The 19,981-nt window shown below is 43.0% G+C and overlaps 1 protein-coding gene across 1 annotated transcript; it reads right to left on the reverse strand.

The window, feature by feature from the left end:
* Positions 1-222: 222 nt before the first annotated feature.
* zc3h4 (zinc finger CCCH-type containing 4) lies at positions 223-17,681 on the reverse strand. The gene is given in 18 exon segments (XM_054597434.1): positions 223-2,946; positions 2,948-3,109; positions 3,111-3,480; positions 3,483-4,205; positions 4,208-4,381; positions 5,278-5,523; positions 6,442-6,758; positions 7,444-7,907; positions 8,100-8,209; positions 8,589-8,700; positions 9,591-9,707; positions 9,963-10,099; positions 10,235-10,331; positions 11,251-11,408; positions 11,810-12,017; positions 12,159-12,266; positions 12,360-12,714; positions 17,399-17,681. Coding segments are annotated over 18 exon segments (4,188 nt in total). The 5' UTR covers positions 17,479-17,681; the 3' UTR covers positions 223-2,696.
* Positions 17,682-19,981: the final 2,300 nt, after the last annotated feature.

The following is a 19,981-nucleotide window of genomic DNA, read 5'->3' on the forward strand; positions in this document are numbered from 1 at the left end:
ATGACAGACGTGGCAGCTTTTACATCTTTAGCAGTTGCTGCTGTCCACAGACTGTAATATTTAGTTTTTATAGACAGACTAGCGTCAACTTGAGGCGTTGACAGTCGTCACAGACCAGAGAAGACAATTGTTCTTTGGCTAAAAGACGGAGACAACTTCTTAGATCCTGACGGCAAGTAGGGAAACTGTTTGGTCTCATGTTTTTTAATTTTCATCATAATATATCATAAATAAAAAGTGGTCAAAATGTATAAACTCAGAAAAAAATACAGAAATAAAAGTTTTACTGGTTGATCCTGTATCAACTTTATTTAAATACTTTAACAACCTCACCTACAGTGTACAGTTAGAAAACTCCTCCAAAGACAGGGTACTGGTCAAATTTACATAGCGGGAAAGAAAAAAACTGAAAATAAACTTACAAAAATCGAAGCCATTAAGGAAAGATCAAATCAACAAGAACTTTCACGCTTGAGATAGCTGACACTTTCCATGGCCTGCCAGGAGGCAGCGACAGTAAATATTTTGTTAAGTTTGTTTCTTTACACACAAAAAAAGCAACAGGTCTGTCTCCTCTGTTCACACTGTTACGGGCTGACCTACGCCACGCTGAGGTGAGCGGCGATCAAATGTTCCTGACATAAAATGATTCAGTTCAAAAACTGTCAAGTGAGGGAGAATATATATATACCCAAGTATAAAAAATAAATTAAAATGATTAACATTTATACACAAGAAGGTCGATCCCCGGCACCTCCTGGAACTTCTAGAAGCTCCTTGACGCGTTGATAAAGATTTTGAAACAAGCCCTGGCAAATGAAATCAAATGTTTGTGCTAAGGGGTAGAAACTATGTGAAGGGAGATACAAAGAAAAAATATTTGAACCCTCATCCGAACTTTGAATCCATCCCAAATGAACATTCCCCCATGAAGTGTGCGCTTGCTTCTTTAGCTGCAAGCCCCGAGAGAGAAAACCATGTTGAATTTTTAACACAGGTCGTGCTAAGATCAATAACATGGTTCTCTTTATTCAAAGCTCAGACTGACAGCAGAGAGAGAGCGACTGCAAAAGATCAATGCAAGATTCATGCATTAATTTACTTTTAGGTCCAGAGTCTCGTTTCTGATTGTCAAACTGTCGGCAGCCACTGAAGCCAAACGCTTCCAAATTGATGGTGATGAGGCTGCAAATTGTTCCGTTGCATCATTCACTCTCAGAAATCTGCAGACCCTGTCTTTAAATTCCATTCTCAATAGAAGGGTTAATGAAAGCAAAGTAACTAAAAGATAAAGGCTAGATGGCTGACTTCTTATTCTTACAACTGTGGAAAAAATTATAATTATAAAATGTGAACCGCCCGATTACAGATTGAAGCTATGAAATGACAAAAACTTGCTTAATGTTCCCTACTAAAAACATGCGTGATAAATAAATGAATATGCCATTAAATATATACGGAAAATAATATTAAAATAAATGTAGGCATGAATTGATCAAATGTGACAAAAAAGTTGTTACCTATCCATCAATTCTATGATTTACTAACATTTCAATTTATTTCTTTAATTTTATTATTATTTGTATTTATTTTCTGGCAGGTTCCGTCTTCCATAACGACAAAATATAATCTAGCTAAAATGGGACGCGGGGAACTTTTCCATCTTTACCTTCATTTATTAATTTACGAACTCTATTTGTAAAGAAAGATAAAAACAAAAAATTCATAAGGAAACAACAGGACTGCTGAAGGGGCGTAGTGGTTAAAGAGGCAGAATTGAGATGTCACGAGTCACTTTCTGAACCAGCATTTATCTGTTTCAGGTAAGAGCTGAATACCTGAAAGGAACCAGTATATGAACAGCTGGAGGAGCTACAGACATTAAAAACATGAATACAGCCTTCAAGAGGACACAAACCGACAAAGAAGTAGAAAAATAAATACTAAAAGAAAAAATGCAAAATAGAGATTTTAAGTTTACGTATTTGCAATTCTTTCTGTAGCAAATGTGAGTCATAATGAAATAATGTGTGCTAATGTTTGACCAATCTTACTGATCTGCTTCAGTGCTGTTCATTTTACCACAAAAACATCATAAATCAGCAATATTTGTATGGGGGAAAAAAATGATATATATCCAATCTTTTTTTGTTGCAGAGAGCACGTCAACTTTGACCGACGAAAGAATATGGACAAGCGCATCAACAGGTTTAAGGGTGAGGAGAAAATGTAGGAACTGAAATGAAGAGGATTAATGAAAAAAAAAAAGAAGTAAATCTATAACGTTTCCGTATAAATGCATTTTTTGCTGCCGTCTGAATAACTGTTTTCATTTAAGCGTTGCGAAGAGGAGAATACATTTATTTATACATCAATAAGTTTGTTTAAAATAGAGATTTAACTTTAAACCCTTCCCATAACCCAAGAGTCTTTTATAGAATCTGCAACACTTTGCTAAAGTGTGTGTGTGTGTGTGTGTGTGTGTGTGTGTGTGTGTGTGTGTGTGTGTGTGTGTGCGTTTGTGGTATCAGTTTGTTCACAAAAGTTTGTCTTCTTAACCTTCTTACAGTCTTACGGGCAGTTGCCTCAGTGCGCTGATCACTGATCTGTTCAGTGTCCAAAAATGTTAAAACAAGCCAAAAGCCGCCTGCATGACGGGCATCAGGGTTCAAGGGTCAGGGGGGGGGGGGGGGGGGTCACTGGCAGAAGGGCGAGGCTGTGGGGTCAAAGCCTTTGAAAACGTCTTTCAGAGAGGCGTTGTCCTGCTCCGTGGTCGCCTGGTCAGGCTGCACCGGGCTGTTACCTCCGAAGGGGCTACCCGTCCCGCCAGGCTTGGCCGCCTGCTTCACCACGCTAAACAGAGAGGACACCGGAAGGTTGTGGACGCCCGCGGGTCCCTGTTCCCCTGCGGCTCCGGGAGCCCCCTGACCTCCGGCGGCTGCGGCGGGCCCCCTGGGCCGTGGTGTTGGGCGAGGGTGCGGGCTTCGGCCGGGGCCTGTTGTAGCTGTTGTAACGGTCGGTTCCTTGCTCGCTGCTTTTTTCCGGCTCCGGTTGGTCCAACGCTGACTTCCGGACAAATAGGGCTCCTTGGACTTGAGTTTGGCCGGCGGGGGTCACTGGGTTTGGACTCCGTGCTGGTTGAGTTGGGGGAGTTGTTGGAGCCGCTGCTGACACCAGGGCTGCCTGGTTTGTTAGTCCGTGGGTCATACAGACTGATGCCGCTCAGCACGCTGGCTCCCCCTGGTGCCCCGGCTCCAACACCGCGGCCTGCCCCGCCTGAGGCGAGCAACCTTGGGTCGTAGGGGGCGATGGTGGGTGGGGATGAGCTAGATGTGGCTGCCGGGATAGAGGAGGAGACGGGAGGAGGCACGGGGTCGGACGGTTGCTTCAGTGCCGACTTCTGCGGCTGGAGACGGGGGTCGATGGGGCCTTTACGGGACGCGCGGGGGTCGGCAGGCTTTTCTGCAGGCGGGGGAGGCATGGGGGAGGCGGACCCAGCAGTGACATGGGGGCAATAGGGGTGGGTAGGAGAGGAGGGGAGGGGGTCTGGGACGGGCTGGAGTTGACAGTCTTCAGGATACGAGACAGCAGTTCAAAGTCTGGGAGTGAGGAGGAGGAGGAAGAAGAAGAAGGGGGAGCAGGGCGGTCCAAGGAGGAGGGAGGGGGCTGAACAGGAGGTGGCTGCGGGTGAGGGAGCGACGTTTGGAGCGGCTGCTGCGTGCGGGACATACGTGTGTCTATGGAGGAGACAGGAGGGATGCCTGGGGGGAGAGGAAGGAGGTCCTGCTTGGGGATTGGTAGAGGGAGGAGATCCTCGGGGGACCAGGTGATGGTTTTGGAGAAGGCCGGCATGTGGAGCAGGATATCCTTCTTGATGTGGCTGAACTGCTGCAGCTGCGAGCGCGGGTCCCTCAGAGCCATACCCATGAGCGGGTCCAGAGGAATCGGCACCGGCTTGTCACGTAGAACCCGCTCTGTCTCCTCCTCCTCCACTGCCGGGGTTGTGAGTGGCGGGGGCTTGTAGACCAGAGGCGGCTCTGGTTTGGAGGCGGGAGGCGAATGTATGCTGGATCCTGTTGAAACAGCAGCAGCTAGCCGGGCCAACCTGGGGTCTGCAGGCGGTCCGGAGGAGGACTGACTGGGCATGGAGTGGGCGGAGTCAGCAGAGTCTGAGGCACGCGCCAGACGTGGGTCCCGGGCCAGTCGGGGTCCGCCGGCCGAGCCGGAACGCTGGCGGGAGGAGCCTTCAGGAGGCGGGGGTCGCTCGGGGGGCCTTCAGATTTTTGGGGAGCCTGGGTCTGCTGACGGAGCGTTTTCAAGATGGAGGTCACGCTACCACCGCCATCCTCATCCTCACTGGAGTACCAGTTCCCCGAGTCACCTACGAAAGAAGGACACATACATTTGGGTGTTAAAATGTCAACATTCGTTGGGAAACAAGAAATATCAAATAGATGTACTTTAGACGAGACACACATTCTATTAACTTGATGAATTGTATGTTTGAGGTTTCTGTTGATTAATGTGAAGGTTGGGAACAATCAGCAGGGAGAGTGAAACTCACTTTTTACAACGTGCAAACGTCTAATAGACACAGCAGGTACACATTCATTTAGCTGCTTATTTTACTGACAGACACAGCTGCACATTCTCACTGTGAACTAGAACATTGAATTAACTAAAGTCAACATAAACGTCACCAATCAGCTGTTTTTCGTCCATTAAAGCGAGCAACTAGAGCGTGTTTTTTAAAAGGAACAGTGTGTAGCATTTAGGGGGATCTATCGGCAGAAACGGAATATAACATTTTTAAGTATGTTTTCTTTATTGTATAATCACCTGAAAATAAGTGTGTGTCTTCACAACATTAGAATGAGCGGTTTTGTCTACATACATCCTCACGGAGCCGGACGCCATGTTTTTACAGTAGCCAAGAACATACAAACCAAACACTTGATCTAAATAGTTTTCACATAAAACTTTGGCACATAGAAGAAGTTTCAGTTGGCTGCAATCTGGAACTTACATACACAACGCACCTTTAACAGGATCTATAGACGATATTTATATGAACACACACCTTTAAGAACAAATATTAATTTGGGCCAAGTAAAAATATAAATTGTTCTATAACTACTGACAGTAATTGTTATGTTATGAATCTACAGTATTTTTCTATTTATGTACAACTTCCATAAAAGGCTTCCTCTATGCTAAATGCTATAACATAAGAATGACTATTTAATGCACCAACAGGTGTAGATGCTTGTCCTCTACCTTCAGCTTCTCTGCTCTTCTTCTCTGCTCCTCCCTCGGCCATCCTGCGAGCCCTCTCCTCTTCTTCCTGCTGCTTCTGTTGGATCCTCATGAACAGGACGCGCTGCGCTGGAGGCAGGAAGTCGGGCACGGAGATCCCTCCCTGATTGGCTGGCGCTCCGTTAGCAGAGCCGTCTGGGCCACCTGACTGATTTCCAACATTTGCCCCTCTCTCGTCCATACCAGCAAAACCCTGGTAGTTGTCACCTGAGAGGGAACAGCAGGGTGTCAGTGCAGAAACAGTAAAACCTAATTTCCACCAAAATTCGACTGCCGAAGCCGGGTATCGAACCACCGACCCTCTGATTGGAGAACTATCAGCTCATATATGTGGGATTTTTTTAAACACCAGATAACCCCAAAAAAACAGGCAATGGATTTCTTTCTTATTGCCATCCAAATATGTATAAGGTGTCGGTAGACAAGTATGCCTTTTGTTTTTTGGTGCAAACCAGAGTTGGTGATTGATAGAACGGTAAAAAGACAAACAAAGACGGTTTGGATTAGTTGTATTTTGTTTCTGCGAGTCTGAATGAACTGTGTTTTACGATGGATCAGAAAGGCAAAATGACTGTTTCTGTCAATGGAGTCTGTTAACTTTGAGGAGAGCATATTACTGCTATTTCTTTTCCCAACCAACTCAATGAATTAATGTTTATTCCCTCTGAACCGGAGTTGGTGATTGTTGGAACAGTGGAAAGACAGTTCTGATTTGATTGTGTTTGATTGTGTTTCTGTCGAGTTTGAATGAAATCAGCTAGGTAAAACGACTTTTGTCTGACTTGAGTATTGTGGCTTTGGGGAGAGCATATAAATTGTATGTTTTTGTACATTAATCAATTATTATTAAATTACTGTTGATGTTATTTATTTTATATCCACTACAAGGCGCATCACATAGCATAGTGCCGAAAAAAGGGACAGAAATTAGTGTGTCATGTTTCTATCACTGCTGATTGGAGAAGCAGCAGATCAATTCAAAATGATTAAGTAATTTGTCCCGGGAATGGAGCTGGTTGTAACCTTTCCCACTGAAATTCTATGTATTAATCAACTGATTGTAACAAAGCTAACATGCTACTTAGCCTGTAATGGTTCAGTTAGATTACTGGAATAGACCCTCACCTTCTTGCATCACTCCCTCCATACCGTCCTGCTGATTGAAGAAGTTATTAAAGAAGTTTCCTCCACCCGGAGGAGGACCTGGAGGCATGGCACCTCCATGCGGAGGGCCGTCACCAGACCCGAATCCTCCCATCATGGGCGGACCACCAGGGCCCATGTTGGGAGGCCCCTGGTTCATCCCGAGGTTGGGGCCCATGTTCTGCATGTCGGGGGGCATCATTCCTGGGGGAGGAGGGAAGCAGGGTGGGGGTCCAACTGGGGACCCTTGGGGCCCGGGTGGCGCCGTCTGGCCCTGGTTGCTGCTGGGAGTCTGGCCTCTGATAGAGGAAGGAGACGGGGAGTTAAGATTAAAACAGTTCAATTCAAAGATACTTTGCAGGGTGAAATCAGGAAGAGTTAAAGACATTAACATTAAATCCACTTTTTTGAGATAGTTAATTACATGTTTGGTCACTTTATCTCACTATCTATTGATCCTGGGCACATTTTGAAGTGTTTATTACAACAGTAATAAACACTTCAACTTTAATATTTTCCCTTTTTCCTGTTTTACACTTGCTTACTCTTTAAAGGGTTGTTCAGTAGTGCTATGGATTTGAACTAGGGGTTTCACAGAATAATCAACTATCAAAACCACTATTCCACACTGTGCATCATTGTAGATTAACTGTTGATCTGTGGTTTTAGAACTGGGCAGAGAAATAGTAGTGGCAGTGCATCTACAGCAGATATGCAGCTGGGGGCGTTATGTGCAGCTGTTGTTGACTAGTCATAGTACAGATGTGTGACTTTAACTGTGCAGTGTTGGGTCGCTAAAGTGAAAGGGAACTTGTAGGCTATGCAGCAAAAGGCTGAGAGAGAGCTGTGGAGTTTTCCTTTAATTAACTTGAATGATCTGAATTGGACTGCTGCTCTCGTTCATACGATCACACGCTGCATTTTCTACAAATGTAAATATAAAGAGTCTCCTTTATTCCGAATGTTTCTTCTTGGATTCCTTACCTGACGGCCAGTTTATGAGCCAGCTGTCCTGTCGGCTTAACTTTAATCTCAAACAGCGAGGGGATCTTTTTCCCTGCGGAACCTCCTCCTCCACCACCACCACAAGGAGGTGGGGGACCCATGTGGGGGGGAGGGCAATTTGGTGGCCCCCCTTGGAAGGGACTTCCGTCCGGCCCGTGGACAGGGGGACCAGCACAGGGGTTAGGCCCAGACATAGGTCCCCCAGGACCAGGGCAAGGGCCAATGGGCCCCTGGTTAGGTCCAGGAGGACCCCCAAAGTCACCCACCGCAGGCCCGCCAAAATCCCCAGGCCCTATGTTGGCGTCTAATGGGAGTGGTCGAGGAGGGGTGGGGAGGAGGCCCACTCCAGGAGGGGGTTTGGGGAGAGGGTTGATCCCCTGCTTCTTCAGCTCCTCCACCTCCTTCTCGTCCTCAGCTCCGGCCTCTGCATCCTCTGCCAGCATCTAGAAAAACAAAATGTTCCACCTGTGAGTTCAATGAAACATTTTCTCAAGGCATTTATAAAAAAAAAAGATCTTTCAAGAACCTGGACTTACATATGATACTAATAAAAATATAATTCTCAGACCGTTTAAAGATGTACAGAGTTCACAAAATAGCTGAGAGAACGGGGAGCTGGGTAAAGAGGATCCTACCTTGTTGAGCAGGTCCTGCGTGTCATCGTTGAGGGCGTCATGGGAGAACATGCATTCGTCGCCGTTGACGCAGTTCCCCGTGGTGTGGAACAGCTTACAAGGGAATTCACGTGGCACGTGAGTCAAGGAAGAACACTCAAAAAAAGGCTAATTTGACTTCAGAGGTTAATGCAAACCTACATAAATATTCCTATATACTGGTATAAATGTGGTATTCTGAATCCCACTGCTTCGCTTGGCAAGACCCGCCCTGTGAAGCATTCAAGAGCTAGGATTGGCTGGGCGTCCATGCTCACCTTTGCCCCGGCCAATGTGCTTTCCTCACCTTAACAACTTAAGATCAATGCCTTACCTTAACCAATCGGGCGGGTCTTGCTAAGAAAAGCAGTAGGATTAATAATTTCACAGTAAAAATGGGCAGCTTTAATATCCCCATAATTCCTTTGTAATAACAAAGAGTATCTCTGTGTGGTCAAATGTGAAGGATATCATGCATGTAAGGGCAGTGGTCGGCTCGGGCACAAAATCCAGTGATGTAGAACTTGCAGAGCTCCTTCTTCTTGGGCAGCTCGATGTCGTGGCTGAAGTTGCAGTGGTCCCCCTGGTGGTTGAGAAAAATAAAAGGACTCATGACTGACATGTTTGAAAGAGCTGCCTATAGATTACTTAAGAGACTAGAAATGATCAAATGTTTCCTTAATGTGTTTTCTGCATGTTATTAAATGGTACCTGCAGGGTTTGTATCAGCCTAAACGTATTCATGATCTTTTTATCTTTCTCCAGTTCACAGGTGCCAAGTTTCCTTAGAGATTAATTGAGTTTAACTATATATTAGACCATTTGTGTTGTTTTAACTTTAAGAGACCCACATAGACCTGTTTTTGTCTTCTTTTTTTTTAGGAGGAGATCTTTAGAGGGAGATAGCAGGTCAACAGTGTATGCTAAATATAAGTGGTGTACATCATCTGAAAGTTAGGAACCTGAAGATTCATTTGAGCTCAAATTAATAAATTGTGTGTTGTTCGAATCATAACTCAAAATAAAAAATTATAAAAATAAATTGTGTAGTGTAAAAGGGCTTAGCACACTATGGTGGAAGTAAATTATTTCCATTTACATGCTATATGCCTCTGTAATGCCGTAGATCTCTAGTTTGTGGTTGTAAAGTTTTATGAGGCGAATAACCTAGAGGTCACAAGAGGTGATTTTATAAAGAGGCCGCGAGTTTCCAAGCTCTCCGATTGATGAGCGAAAATCTTGCATCAAAAAAGGCGGATACTGCCTCACTAGACATCACTTTGTGACAAAACTACATATTTTCTGAATTTGCTGTGAATTTCTATTGAGCATGGGCTTTTTAGGAAAGCAACTGAAGTGCATTACAGCATGAAATACATAACTTTAATGAAAAAATACATTGGAGGGCAGCCAGCAAACTTGTAGGAATAATAAGAAAAGTGCAAATATCACTAAACTCTTGTGCGATCTTACCCAGGTGCATCTTCCCTCGATGTAGTACTTGCAGATGGCCTTTCCTTTCTTGTCCTGGTGCTTCTCGTTCATATTCCTCCTCCCTGGTCCGGGTCCATCGCCTCCTCCACATCCTTCCTAAAATACATAAACACAGGGCGACACACACACAGAGGGAGAAAGTGTGAGAAAGAAAGAGTGTGAGGCGATAAGTAAGAAAGAGAATATGAATGTAATCTTACTCCTCAAGTCTTATCACTATAAAATAATTTGTCCTAAGGGCACCGGGGCTCCAGACTGGAGTGAAGCAGCCATTTGCATTAACCCACTTTGAATTATCAGCATTGTATCAGGACACTTAAGGCTGATCTGATATCAATAGAAAAGCCTCACCCCGTTGTCCATGTCCCCGTTGTTGTCGTCCTCGTTGCACATGTCGCCTCTTCCTCTCCCGCGGTTTCGACCCCTTCCTCCTCTGATCATGCCCCGTCCTCCTTTACCCCTCCCTCGCCCGCGGCCACCTCTAAGCCCTGGTGAAGAAATAGAAGACAGAGTGAGAGGGACTGTAAAGGGGAGTGAACCGAATGAACCTTTTCTTCAGGAAATGTTAAGATGAAAAACACAACAAACACAAATATGAACAACTAGTGAAGATCCAAACTCACCTCTGCCTCTGTCTTTGGACTTCTTGTACTGATTGAGTTCTTTTGAGTACTCATCGTAGTCATCCTCGCCCATGTTGTCATAATCATCTTCTCCAAACTGTAAGAACAGATTTCACATGCCAAGTGTCACTTATTTAAAGGGATAGTTGGGTTGTATGAGGTATTCATCCAGTCAGTGTATAACCAGTTATTATTATAATTATTACTATTATTATTATTAATATTACCTGCTATCAGACATTTGTTTGAGATGGGGAACTGTAGCCATTATCTATACTCTCTTCAAAGCCACCCGACTTCACTGACAAAAACAGCAAATTTGCCTTGCAGAAAACTGGAATTTCCAGTCTACAGCTGCCTCGATCGGTTAGTTTGTTTGTGTCATTGTGCAAAACATAAACAAACTTATTGATCAAGGCAGCTGTCGACCAGAAACATCTGTGTTTTGTGAGGTAAAAGTATTGTTTTTGTGAATGGAGTCCAGTGGCTTTGGAGAGAGAATAGCTGGACATAACGGCTTCAGTCCTCCGTTGGACTTGGACAAGGTAAAGGGATCGAAATAGACAACTGATATTGAATATTTTTTAAATATCTTAAATACTCTAGTTCATTTTCAATGAAATTTCTAGTTTTCAATGAACTAGAAACTCAAGTTTAGTAATAGTACAAGATGGGCACAAGGACTAACAAATAGTTTTCATGTATTATCATTATTCAGAGTATTATTCCGACACTCTTCCTAAAACCACCATCAGGCTTGATTGGTCAATGCTGGACAGTAAAAGGAGATGATCCACATTTATTACAAACATTTATGTTTGTGTTACACAGAATTAATAACTGTCTCACGTAAAAATAAAGAAAACCATTGACTCCAAGTATTTTTTTGTTCTCTGGAATGTTTCCATGTGAAATATATTTAAACAACTGTGCAAATACACAAAATAACAACTTGTTTTCTGGACTTTGACCAAAACAAATAGACAACAGGTCTCATCCTGAAGTCCCAGCCTCACCTCCATCTCTTCTACGTAGCCGTCCCCATCCTCGTTTTCTCCCCCCATCTTTACTCCCCCGCCTCGGCATCCTCTTCCTCTGCTGCCTCCTCCTCTTCCCCTCCTCCCTCCCCTCATTCCTCCACGGCCTCTCTGGTTCTTCATGCGACCTCTGCCCCCTGCAGAGACACGGAGACAAAGGGAGAAATGAAACGAGCCAGTGACTTATCTGTGGAATTTGAATTGATAAGTAACTTTTGGCAAATAAGCTCTTTTGTCTGAATGTGCAAATGAAACTGAGTTAAAGTTAAAAAAAAAAAAAAAAAAAAAAAAAGACAGTGATGAATCTGCTACTGAGCTTTTGTCGCACATTCATTTAAAGTCAGTTCCTAAAGGACAGTGAAAAGTATTATATTGTGCCTAAATAAATAAATACACATTTTCATAAAAGTAGTTTAGGTCCTTTCCACCACATCTGGCCTCACACAGAATTGGATTAAATCTTAACGGGGCAAATATTTACCGTGCAGGAGTCTATTTTTCAACTCCAACAGCTTTGACCCGATCGCCTTGGACCCACCTCGTCCGCCGCCACGGCCGCCTCCTCCCTCCTTGGCCTTGCGGTACTGGTTGAGCTCCTTGGTGAAGTCGTCATATTCTTCGTCCCCAATGTCTTCCTCCTCCTCCCCCTCGAAGTTCTCCTCTTCGAAGTCTTCATAGCCTCCGTAGCTCTGTTTGTCCATCTTCATGTAGTTGGCCTTCTTTGAGCCGCCGTAGCCGGCGTGAGACTGGAGAGGGGTTAACGTGTTAGGAGATAATACTTTGCACCAAACGTTATTGAATATTGACATATCAGGAACACTGAATGTTCCTCTAAAAAACATTTAATTGAGATACATTTATCAGTCTATCTAGTTCTTTAGACTTACAGGCGGGGGGTACTGTGGACTGTACTCTCTGTACTTCCTCTTCTCACTGGGACTGTAGTCAGAGTCGTCACTTAAGTCCGAGTGTTCGTCATCAGAGGACGCATGACGCTGAGAGAAAAAGAGCGAAATATAGAAATAATCAGAGAATGAAGTGCAAATAAAGAGGTGGGTCTATCTCCGTTATCTCGTCAACAGTCTTACTTTGTGTTTGGATTTGCGTTTCTTCTTGGCCCTCCTCTTCTCCCTCTCTCGCTCCCTCTCTTTCTTCCTCTTTCTCTTGCGACGGTGGGATCTCTCGTCCTCCGAATTGCTGCTGGCGTGGGGCTCCTTGCTTCGCCGGGGCCTCTCTCCGGCCCCTTCCCCTCCCGCCTCGCCTCCTCCGCCTGTTTCATCACCCCCATCTCCTCCTCCTCCTCCTCCTCCTCCTCCTCCACCACCACCTAGTGCGGCTACTGCTCCTGCTGCATCTGCAGACGGACCTCCAACAATGTCCTCCTCCTCCACTTCTCCCCCATCATCTTCCAGCTCGCCCTCCTCCAGCTCTCCATCCTCTGGCCTGTATATGTAAAGAACACACAGGGGGGGGGTTACATATGTCATTTTCCCACGGGCTTTGGCTCACTCTGTCTAGCTTCTTATAAGTTTTGGGAAATAGTAACAAAAAGAGAAAAAGAAAAAGGAGTACAGAGGGTTGCAAGGTTGACATTTAGTACTTTTATACTTTAAGGATTCATAGTGTTCCCTTGACCCATGTTAAAGTTGCACTTTTACCATTTTTGTGAGTCAGCTAAAGTAATTTTCTTCAGAGGAATCTGGAACCCGCTTATCTAACAGCTGACTGAGACCCTGAGGCCTAGTTTGGGTTGAAACACATCAGTACTTTGAAAAATACCTTTTTAACTGTTTTGTGGCGTGGGGCCCACCTGGAATGCTTTGAATGTTATCCTTGCAGCACCTATTATTCTAAACCACACAACAAGGTATGTGTTTTTTAAAATACAAACATCGTGTGCTATGATTGGGGATACATGTCATTTTCCTTTTTTGATTGTAAAAAAATGCAAGTCGTGTCTTTTAATGTGCCTGTGACTGCACGTGTTACACACACACACACACACACACACACACACACACACACACACACACACACACACACACACACACACACACACACACACACACACACACACACACACACACACACACACACACACACACACACACACACACACACACACACACACACACCACTTCTAGTTCCCAGAGATGTTCGCCTGTTTATACTACTGATGAAGCCACCACTTCACATACAAATCCACTTAAAAATATGCACATAAAAAATAATACCTGCGATGAACATAGAACTCTCCTAAAACTGACCACTCAAGACACAAGCAGGGTGAATGCTGCATACACTGAGTGTACCTTATCTTTCTAGTACAAAAACATCCAAATCAGCATCAGGAACATAACAGAGAATACGCTGCAGTGTGATTATAATTAATACCATCAGATCGGCCAATGCACCTATTGTCAATGTCACGGGCTAAACAAGCTGCCACAGGATGATAAGTGTGGACAAGGTTGAGTTTAAATACACAGAATTGATGCACACTTGGCACTGCTACACATGCATTAAATACACAGAAAACAGCTATTTGCACAACTAAAAAATTCATGGATTTTTGGGTCTACCTAAACAAGTGTCATCTGTCATATCTGTTTTATATAGAACACGCGATCCTTCTGGCATACACACACAGACACGCGCGTGTGCATGCATAAGGTCAAACCCACCAAAATGTCTGAGGCTGAAGGGACAGACACAAAATAACTAATGTGCTGTTGATGTGGTCAACTGCCAGGGCAGGACCATGAGTTCCTAATTGACATGGATCACATGCAGGCCTGTTCCTGCAGAGACTGGAGGCTGTGGCAAGGGTTGGGGCGGGGAGCGTGAAAGGCAGGACGTTGTTTGAACAAGCTAGAGTTGCCATTTAATCCAAAATCCAAAAGCACTAATGGTTTTTGACATTAAAACTGATATAAATGATTAGCATCTACCGTTTCCTTCCCTACCAGCCACCATTTTTATCGAAGCACTAGATCACAACCTATTGACCATATTCTCCTCGACGTGGTTAGACTGGTCGGAGTTTTGTCTGCTGTCTACGCTGGCATTGGTGTGTTATTATTTATTGAACAGGCAAGAACGGGGATCGAAATTTAATGACAATGAATTTACAAAAGGGTTTGACACTCCCTATTGGAGCAATCAGGTCCTGGCTCTCCCACAGAGGCCGACACCCAAAGTGCTGTCTGCAGCAGGCTGGGAGTGAGGCCTAAGGCCAGAGCGATGCAAACAGGATTCCCCACATTACAATATCCTTAAATATAAAAATCCATCAAAGAGCACACAGTGAACTGAGGAGACAAAGCAGGTGGTGGCTTAGAGGCAAAATGTCAGCTGCACTGTATGTGAACACTGCACCCGACCACATCCTCAGCATGCCAGCTTCCTCTAGGGAGATAGCACATTAATCAGCCTTAATAATCTGTGATTCATCTCTCTGTCGAACAAAATGTTCATCCGCGGAGCAATGCAGCCGTGACCGTAGAGCCGTATGGAAACTTGTTTCCAGCTACCGGTGAATACTGCCCATTTGTTTACTTCATCCTTAGAACTAAAAAAAGTTGAAGTAAACAACTTGGTATTTTCTGACAGAACATACAGACTTTCTGAAACCATCATTTGAACATTCTATTAGTCCCCCCTGAGATTGTTAACCTGCCAAAATCTTTTTTTATCAGTCTGTAGTCACAACAGAGACTTTTGACCAAATCTTTCAGATTTAAGGGAATTGGGGGATTTTTGCAGCAAAGTAATCCAGATAATTCTAGTAAACCTGTTTTTTTCTTTTCTTAAAGAACAGGTATAAAGCCTGTTCCTCCACACACAAACTGTTTTTACTTGCTGTGTGGTAGAGAACACAATCTAGAGCAAACAACATATTTCTTCATATTTGGGTTCTTTCGAAAATAGAATCCTCAGATACATTTAGCATCTTTACCATCACTGTATGCAAAGTAGCTCCAGAAAGATGAATCCACACACATTATGCAGTGCTTTCAGTATAAATTGGCTCAAGACAAAAGCACATTATTAACTTGTTTCCTCAAAAGAATTTATCATTGACACTTTGTTGCTTAAGTTTGCTATACTCTAACAGGTTCCTTGTCCTGCACCAGCTACCAGCTACCAGCTTTGAATCCAAACACCGCAAACTCAGGAACATCATCTCACACAGCCAAGTCACTCCAGAAACGTGCTGTGAGCTGGGCCGTTAATCAAAAACCCGTAGAGGAGTCAGGCACACGGGCCTGTCCCAATGGAGGCCTCTCTATCAAAGCACAGGGATTTCACTGTACTGTGGGAGCAGGTCTTAATGAATAGGGAGTGGCTGGGATTCACTACTGGGAGAAGCTGGCGGCCTCTCTGGCCTGTCGAGATGCTGTACAAACATCACCTGCTGCCAACAATGGGCCAGTTTCAGGGGGGGGAAACTTACAATGCAAACAAAACTTTATCTCGACTTCTCTATGCTCAGCCAAAGTAATTACTAGGTCAGGTTAGTTGGAACGTTAGTCCAGGGACACAAACTTAACAGACCTGTGAGAGGAAACTGTTATTGATTAGACCCTACACAAGTATCCATGTACTACTGATAACCAAGTGCAGTAAGATCCAGGTCTTTAATCCATGTTAACTTCACCTAACAAGTTTCCATTTATGTCCACTGAAACTATACCAAACTGACAGCAACAAGCCCAACTAGCAGACAGCTGGGAAGAACTAAAAGTCTAACAGAGAACAATATCAATCTCGCCTATTAATGATGGATGAATCACAGGATTTACCATGCATTATGGTACAGTATTAGCTCAGTGGATGAGTCCATATGTTGACTAATTCTAGAAGCAAAGGGCCATGATGAAAAATGGGGAATACTTACTGTGACAGGGTTTCTTCACATATAGCATTCAAAACCATTGAAAACGTTTTTTGGGTTTTTGTTGCTCCCTAATCTTTTAGGGGACATTAATGGGGTTTGTGGGACTTAGAAATGGGGCCAACTGAGTTAACATGCAGGACATTTGCCAACTGGGGACTATGGAGGAAAAAAAAAAGAGGGAACTTTGTGTTTGACTTGAAACACTTCTGGGATGCTTTGCAGACGTTTTGCACATTGAGGGGACTTTTGTGGATGGTTGGGGACGACTGTGAATAAAGGTGATGTGTTAGACAAACATCCATGACAGCAGGCAGCACACACGCCTTCCCAGCGGCTAGCTACAGCAAGCTAACAGGCTACAACACTGGAAAAACCGCAAACTTAAAAAAAACAGTATTTTGAGGATGGCTATCGTTTAGACTTTCATGGGAACGAATCCCAACAATCACAAAAGGACGACGGGGACTTCATATAAGCTTTGCTACGCGTGGAATGAACGCAACAAGATGGACGACGCGGCGCTGTTTTAAGTGCGTAGAGCTAGCTGAGCCTCTGCCGGAGACCAGTGTTTACCTACTGGTCGTACTGGTCGACCCACAGACACAAGGCTGTCCACACGGTGCTGGTTAACGCGGCGTTTAATGGAGAGTCTAAAGGTAAACACGTTAGCCGTTAGCTTAGCTTCTCTCGCCTGTGCCAAGTCTCTGCGTGTGTTAGCTAACGAGCTAATGCTAATGCTAGGTTAGCTTGACTAGGCCCCAAACCCTTAGCTAAAGAGCATCGGGTTTTTGAGACACACACACACACAGAGAGGTAATTGAATTAACACCTAAGCGAGTTGGTCAACTGTTTGTAACAAAGCGAGTTGTTTCTGTAACAAAACGAGTTGTTTTTGTAACAAAACGAGTTGTTTTTGTAACAAAAGGAGGATGAACCAGGCTGTGTGGTCGGTGAAGGTGTTATTAATCTGCTCCTTCAACTCCTTTCTGTTGGCCCGAGTCGGCTGGTCGTTGGCTGAGATACCGTGATAAACACAGGGGATAACAGGCTATCCCGGGTGAGGTTTTGGCCTCCCACATGGCGTTCTTTACCTCTGTACTCGTTTTCCAGAAAAGGCGAGTTTAATCCCTCTGACAGAAACAGGAAAAAGAAACCCCCGGGCTTTTTGTGTAAAAGCACAGGACAAATGAATAATTTCATATAAATATGATTGTAGAATTACTCGACCTTTCGTCAGTCAGGAGACTGTTGTGTTCGTGGTTGGTAGTTGGGGAGTTTGGATGGACAGTCATGCTTTCCACAGCCATTTCCTCTAGCTACATTGAGGTGCAAAAAGATTACAACTCGACACTGGAATCTACTGGCTTATGCGTCACTTCACTAGGATCTACTTGTTTTTTTTGGTTTTAAAGGAAGAGTTTCAGTTCATAGTAGGCAATTCTCCACTACAGTTGTAAGAGAAATATGATGAAATTGAGTCCTGACGTTCTCTCCGTCCTACAGTAGCGATGTGAAATGACGACTGACCGACTTAAAATGGCCGACTGTCTTCACAGAAGAGAAAGGGGGCGGGCTTTCTCCGAGGATGACGTCACGACGAACAGCGTTCTTCGACGCTCCTCACGGAATTTGCCGAATGCGGATCACGAAAGGGCAGACTGAGCCTCCGCGCTTGACTCGCAGGTGCACTTGCAGAATATTTGAATATTTGATTTAAGTTTACTTGGGCATTCCCTTGCTGCTGTTGTTGTTGTTGTTTACTTATATATTTTCCCTTTACCCTCGTACACATTCACTTACTGTTGTACTACCTGTATAAATCTGTGTCTACATATATTTATTACTTCTCATTTGCTACTTTCCTGTTTACAATACAGTTAATTCACTATTTTCATTCCCTTTATATTACTGTACACCTGTTTACCAAAGATACAATTTGTATTATATTTTACATTTTATCCAAATATTTGAACTGTCTCATAATCTAATTTTTTTTTTTATTTTTTATTTTTTTTTATTTTTTATTTATTTATTTATTTATTTATTTTATTTTATTTTTTTTAATCTTATTTTTTTTTTTTTTTTTTTTTTTTAGCTTGTCTTCTTCTGCTATGTCTCTTGTGTGCACTTTACTCTGCGCTGTTGTAAGTCTGCAAATTTCCCCGCTGCGGGACTAATAAAGGATTATCTTATCTTATCTTATCTTACCTACATGTTTTTATCTTATTATACACATTTGAGCATTCCAAGGTTTCAATGGCCAAAGAAAGTTTCTCTGTATTTGTATTGCATCTGACAATAAATAAATTGGTGGTTTAAACATCTGGTAATAATGCAGTACTTTCCTCGGGTAATATTCTTATTATTTCAAGCGGTGCTTTAGAGGTGCTGTATTCAAACAATTCAACTATTATTCGCTTTGCTGTGGCTTCAATAACACAAATGAGCACAGTGAACCTGAGGCTTTATTGGGACCCCGAGGCTCCAAATGTTGCCATCGGTCTCATAAGAAATCAGGGTATCCGTCTTATTATATTCCTTTATTGATCCCCATGGGGGAAATTCAAGTGTTGCAGCAGCTCAACTACACAGACAATAAATACACATACTATACAACTACACAGACAATAAATACACATACTATACAACTACACAGACAATAAATACACATACTATACAACTACACAGACAATAAATACACATACTATACAACTACACAGACAATAAATACACATACTATACAACTACACAGACAATAAATACACATACTATACAACTACACAGACAATAAATACACATACTATACAACTACACAGACAATAAATACACATACTATACAACTACACAGACAATAAATACACATACTATACAACTACACAGACACAGACAATAAATACACATACTATACAACTACACAGACACAGACAATAAATACACACACACACACTTGTATTTACAGTTATGTTTTTTTGGCATGCCAGGGATGGAGGACTCATGAGAAAGGTTAAACAATTTCAGGTTGAGCAATGTGTAATAGTGGGTTCCAGCTGATTAACATACATATGTATCCTGGAGTCCAAGGCAGGGCTCTGTATAATATGTATAATTGAATTCGTATTAGTTTACTGCACTTATTGAATTTGTATTTGTTTACTGCACTTATCCTATTCGTAGTAGTTTGTAGCACTTATTATATTCGTATTAGTCTGTTGCAATTATTGTTTTCGTAGTAATCTGCCTCTGCACTATACTTTTGCTCTGGTTTATGCTTTAAGATGCTTGTTTAAGAAAGGAGATGCACTGATGACTTCTGGTGACTAGTAGTTCTCTTGAATACCTATGTTGAATACACTTCCTGTAAGTCGCTTTGGATAAAAGCGTCTGCTAAATGACTGTAATGTAATGTAATGTAATGTAATGTAATAATGTAATGTAATGTAATGTAAAAACACTGCTGTCTAGTGAGGACTTGTGTAAAACAGCAGAAGACCTGACTGAGGGGGAATTAACCCACGTGTTGCTGAACTAACGGTGTGTGATCTAACTAAATGTAGAACAATAGCTTCTGGTTTAAAGTTACTTTAAAGTTACGTTGAAGTGCTTACTGGCCGATTGCATACAATTACAAGCCAGTAATGTAGATACACACATGAGTTCCTTTATATTGATAAGATTTAAATGAGAATTACAAACAGATATAAACTTAAAAACTAACACGAGGATGAAGAACTGTCTGATATAAACTCTAACGGAATAAACTACAACAAACAAGTCGATAAATTGTAACATTTATTGTAAGAAAAAGCGAGA

Source organism: Anoplopoma fimbria, chromosome 1 (assembly GCF_027596085.1).
Source record: "Anoplopoma fimbria isolate UVic2021 breed Golden Eagle Sablefish chromosome 1, Afim_UVic_2022, whole genome shotgun sequence".
Classification (NCBI taxonomy): Eukaryota; Metazoa; Chordata; class Actinopteri; order Perciformes; family Anoplopomatidae; genus Anoplopoma; species Anoplopoma fimbria.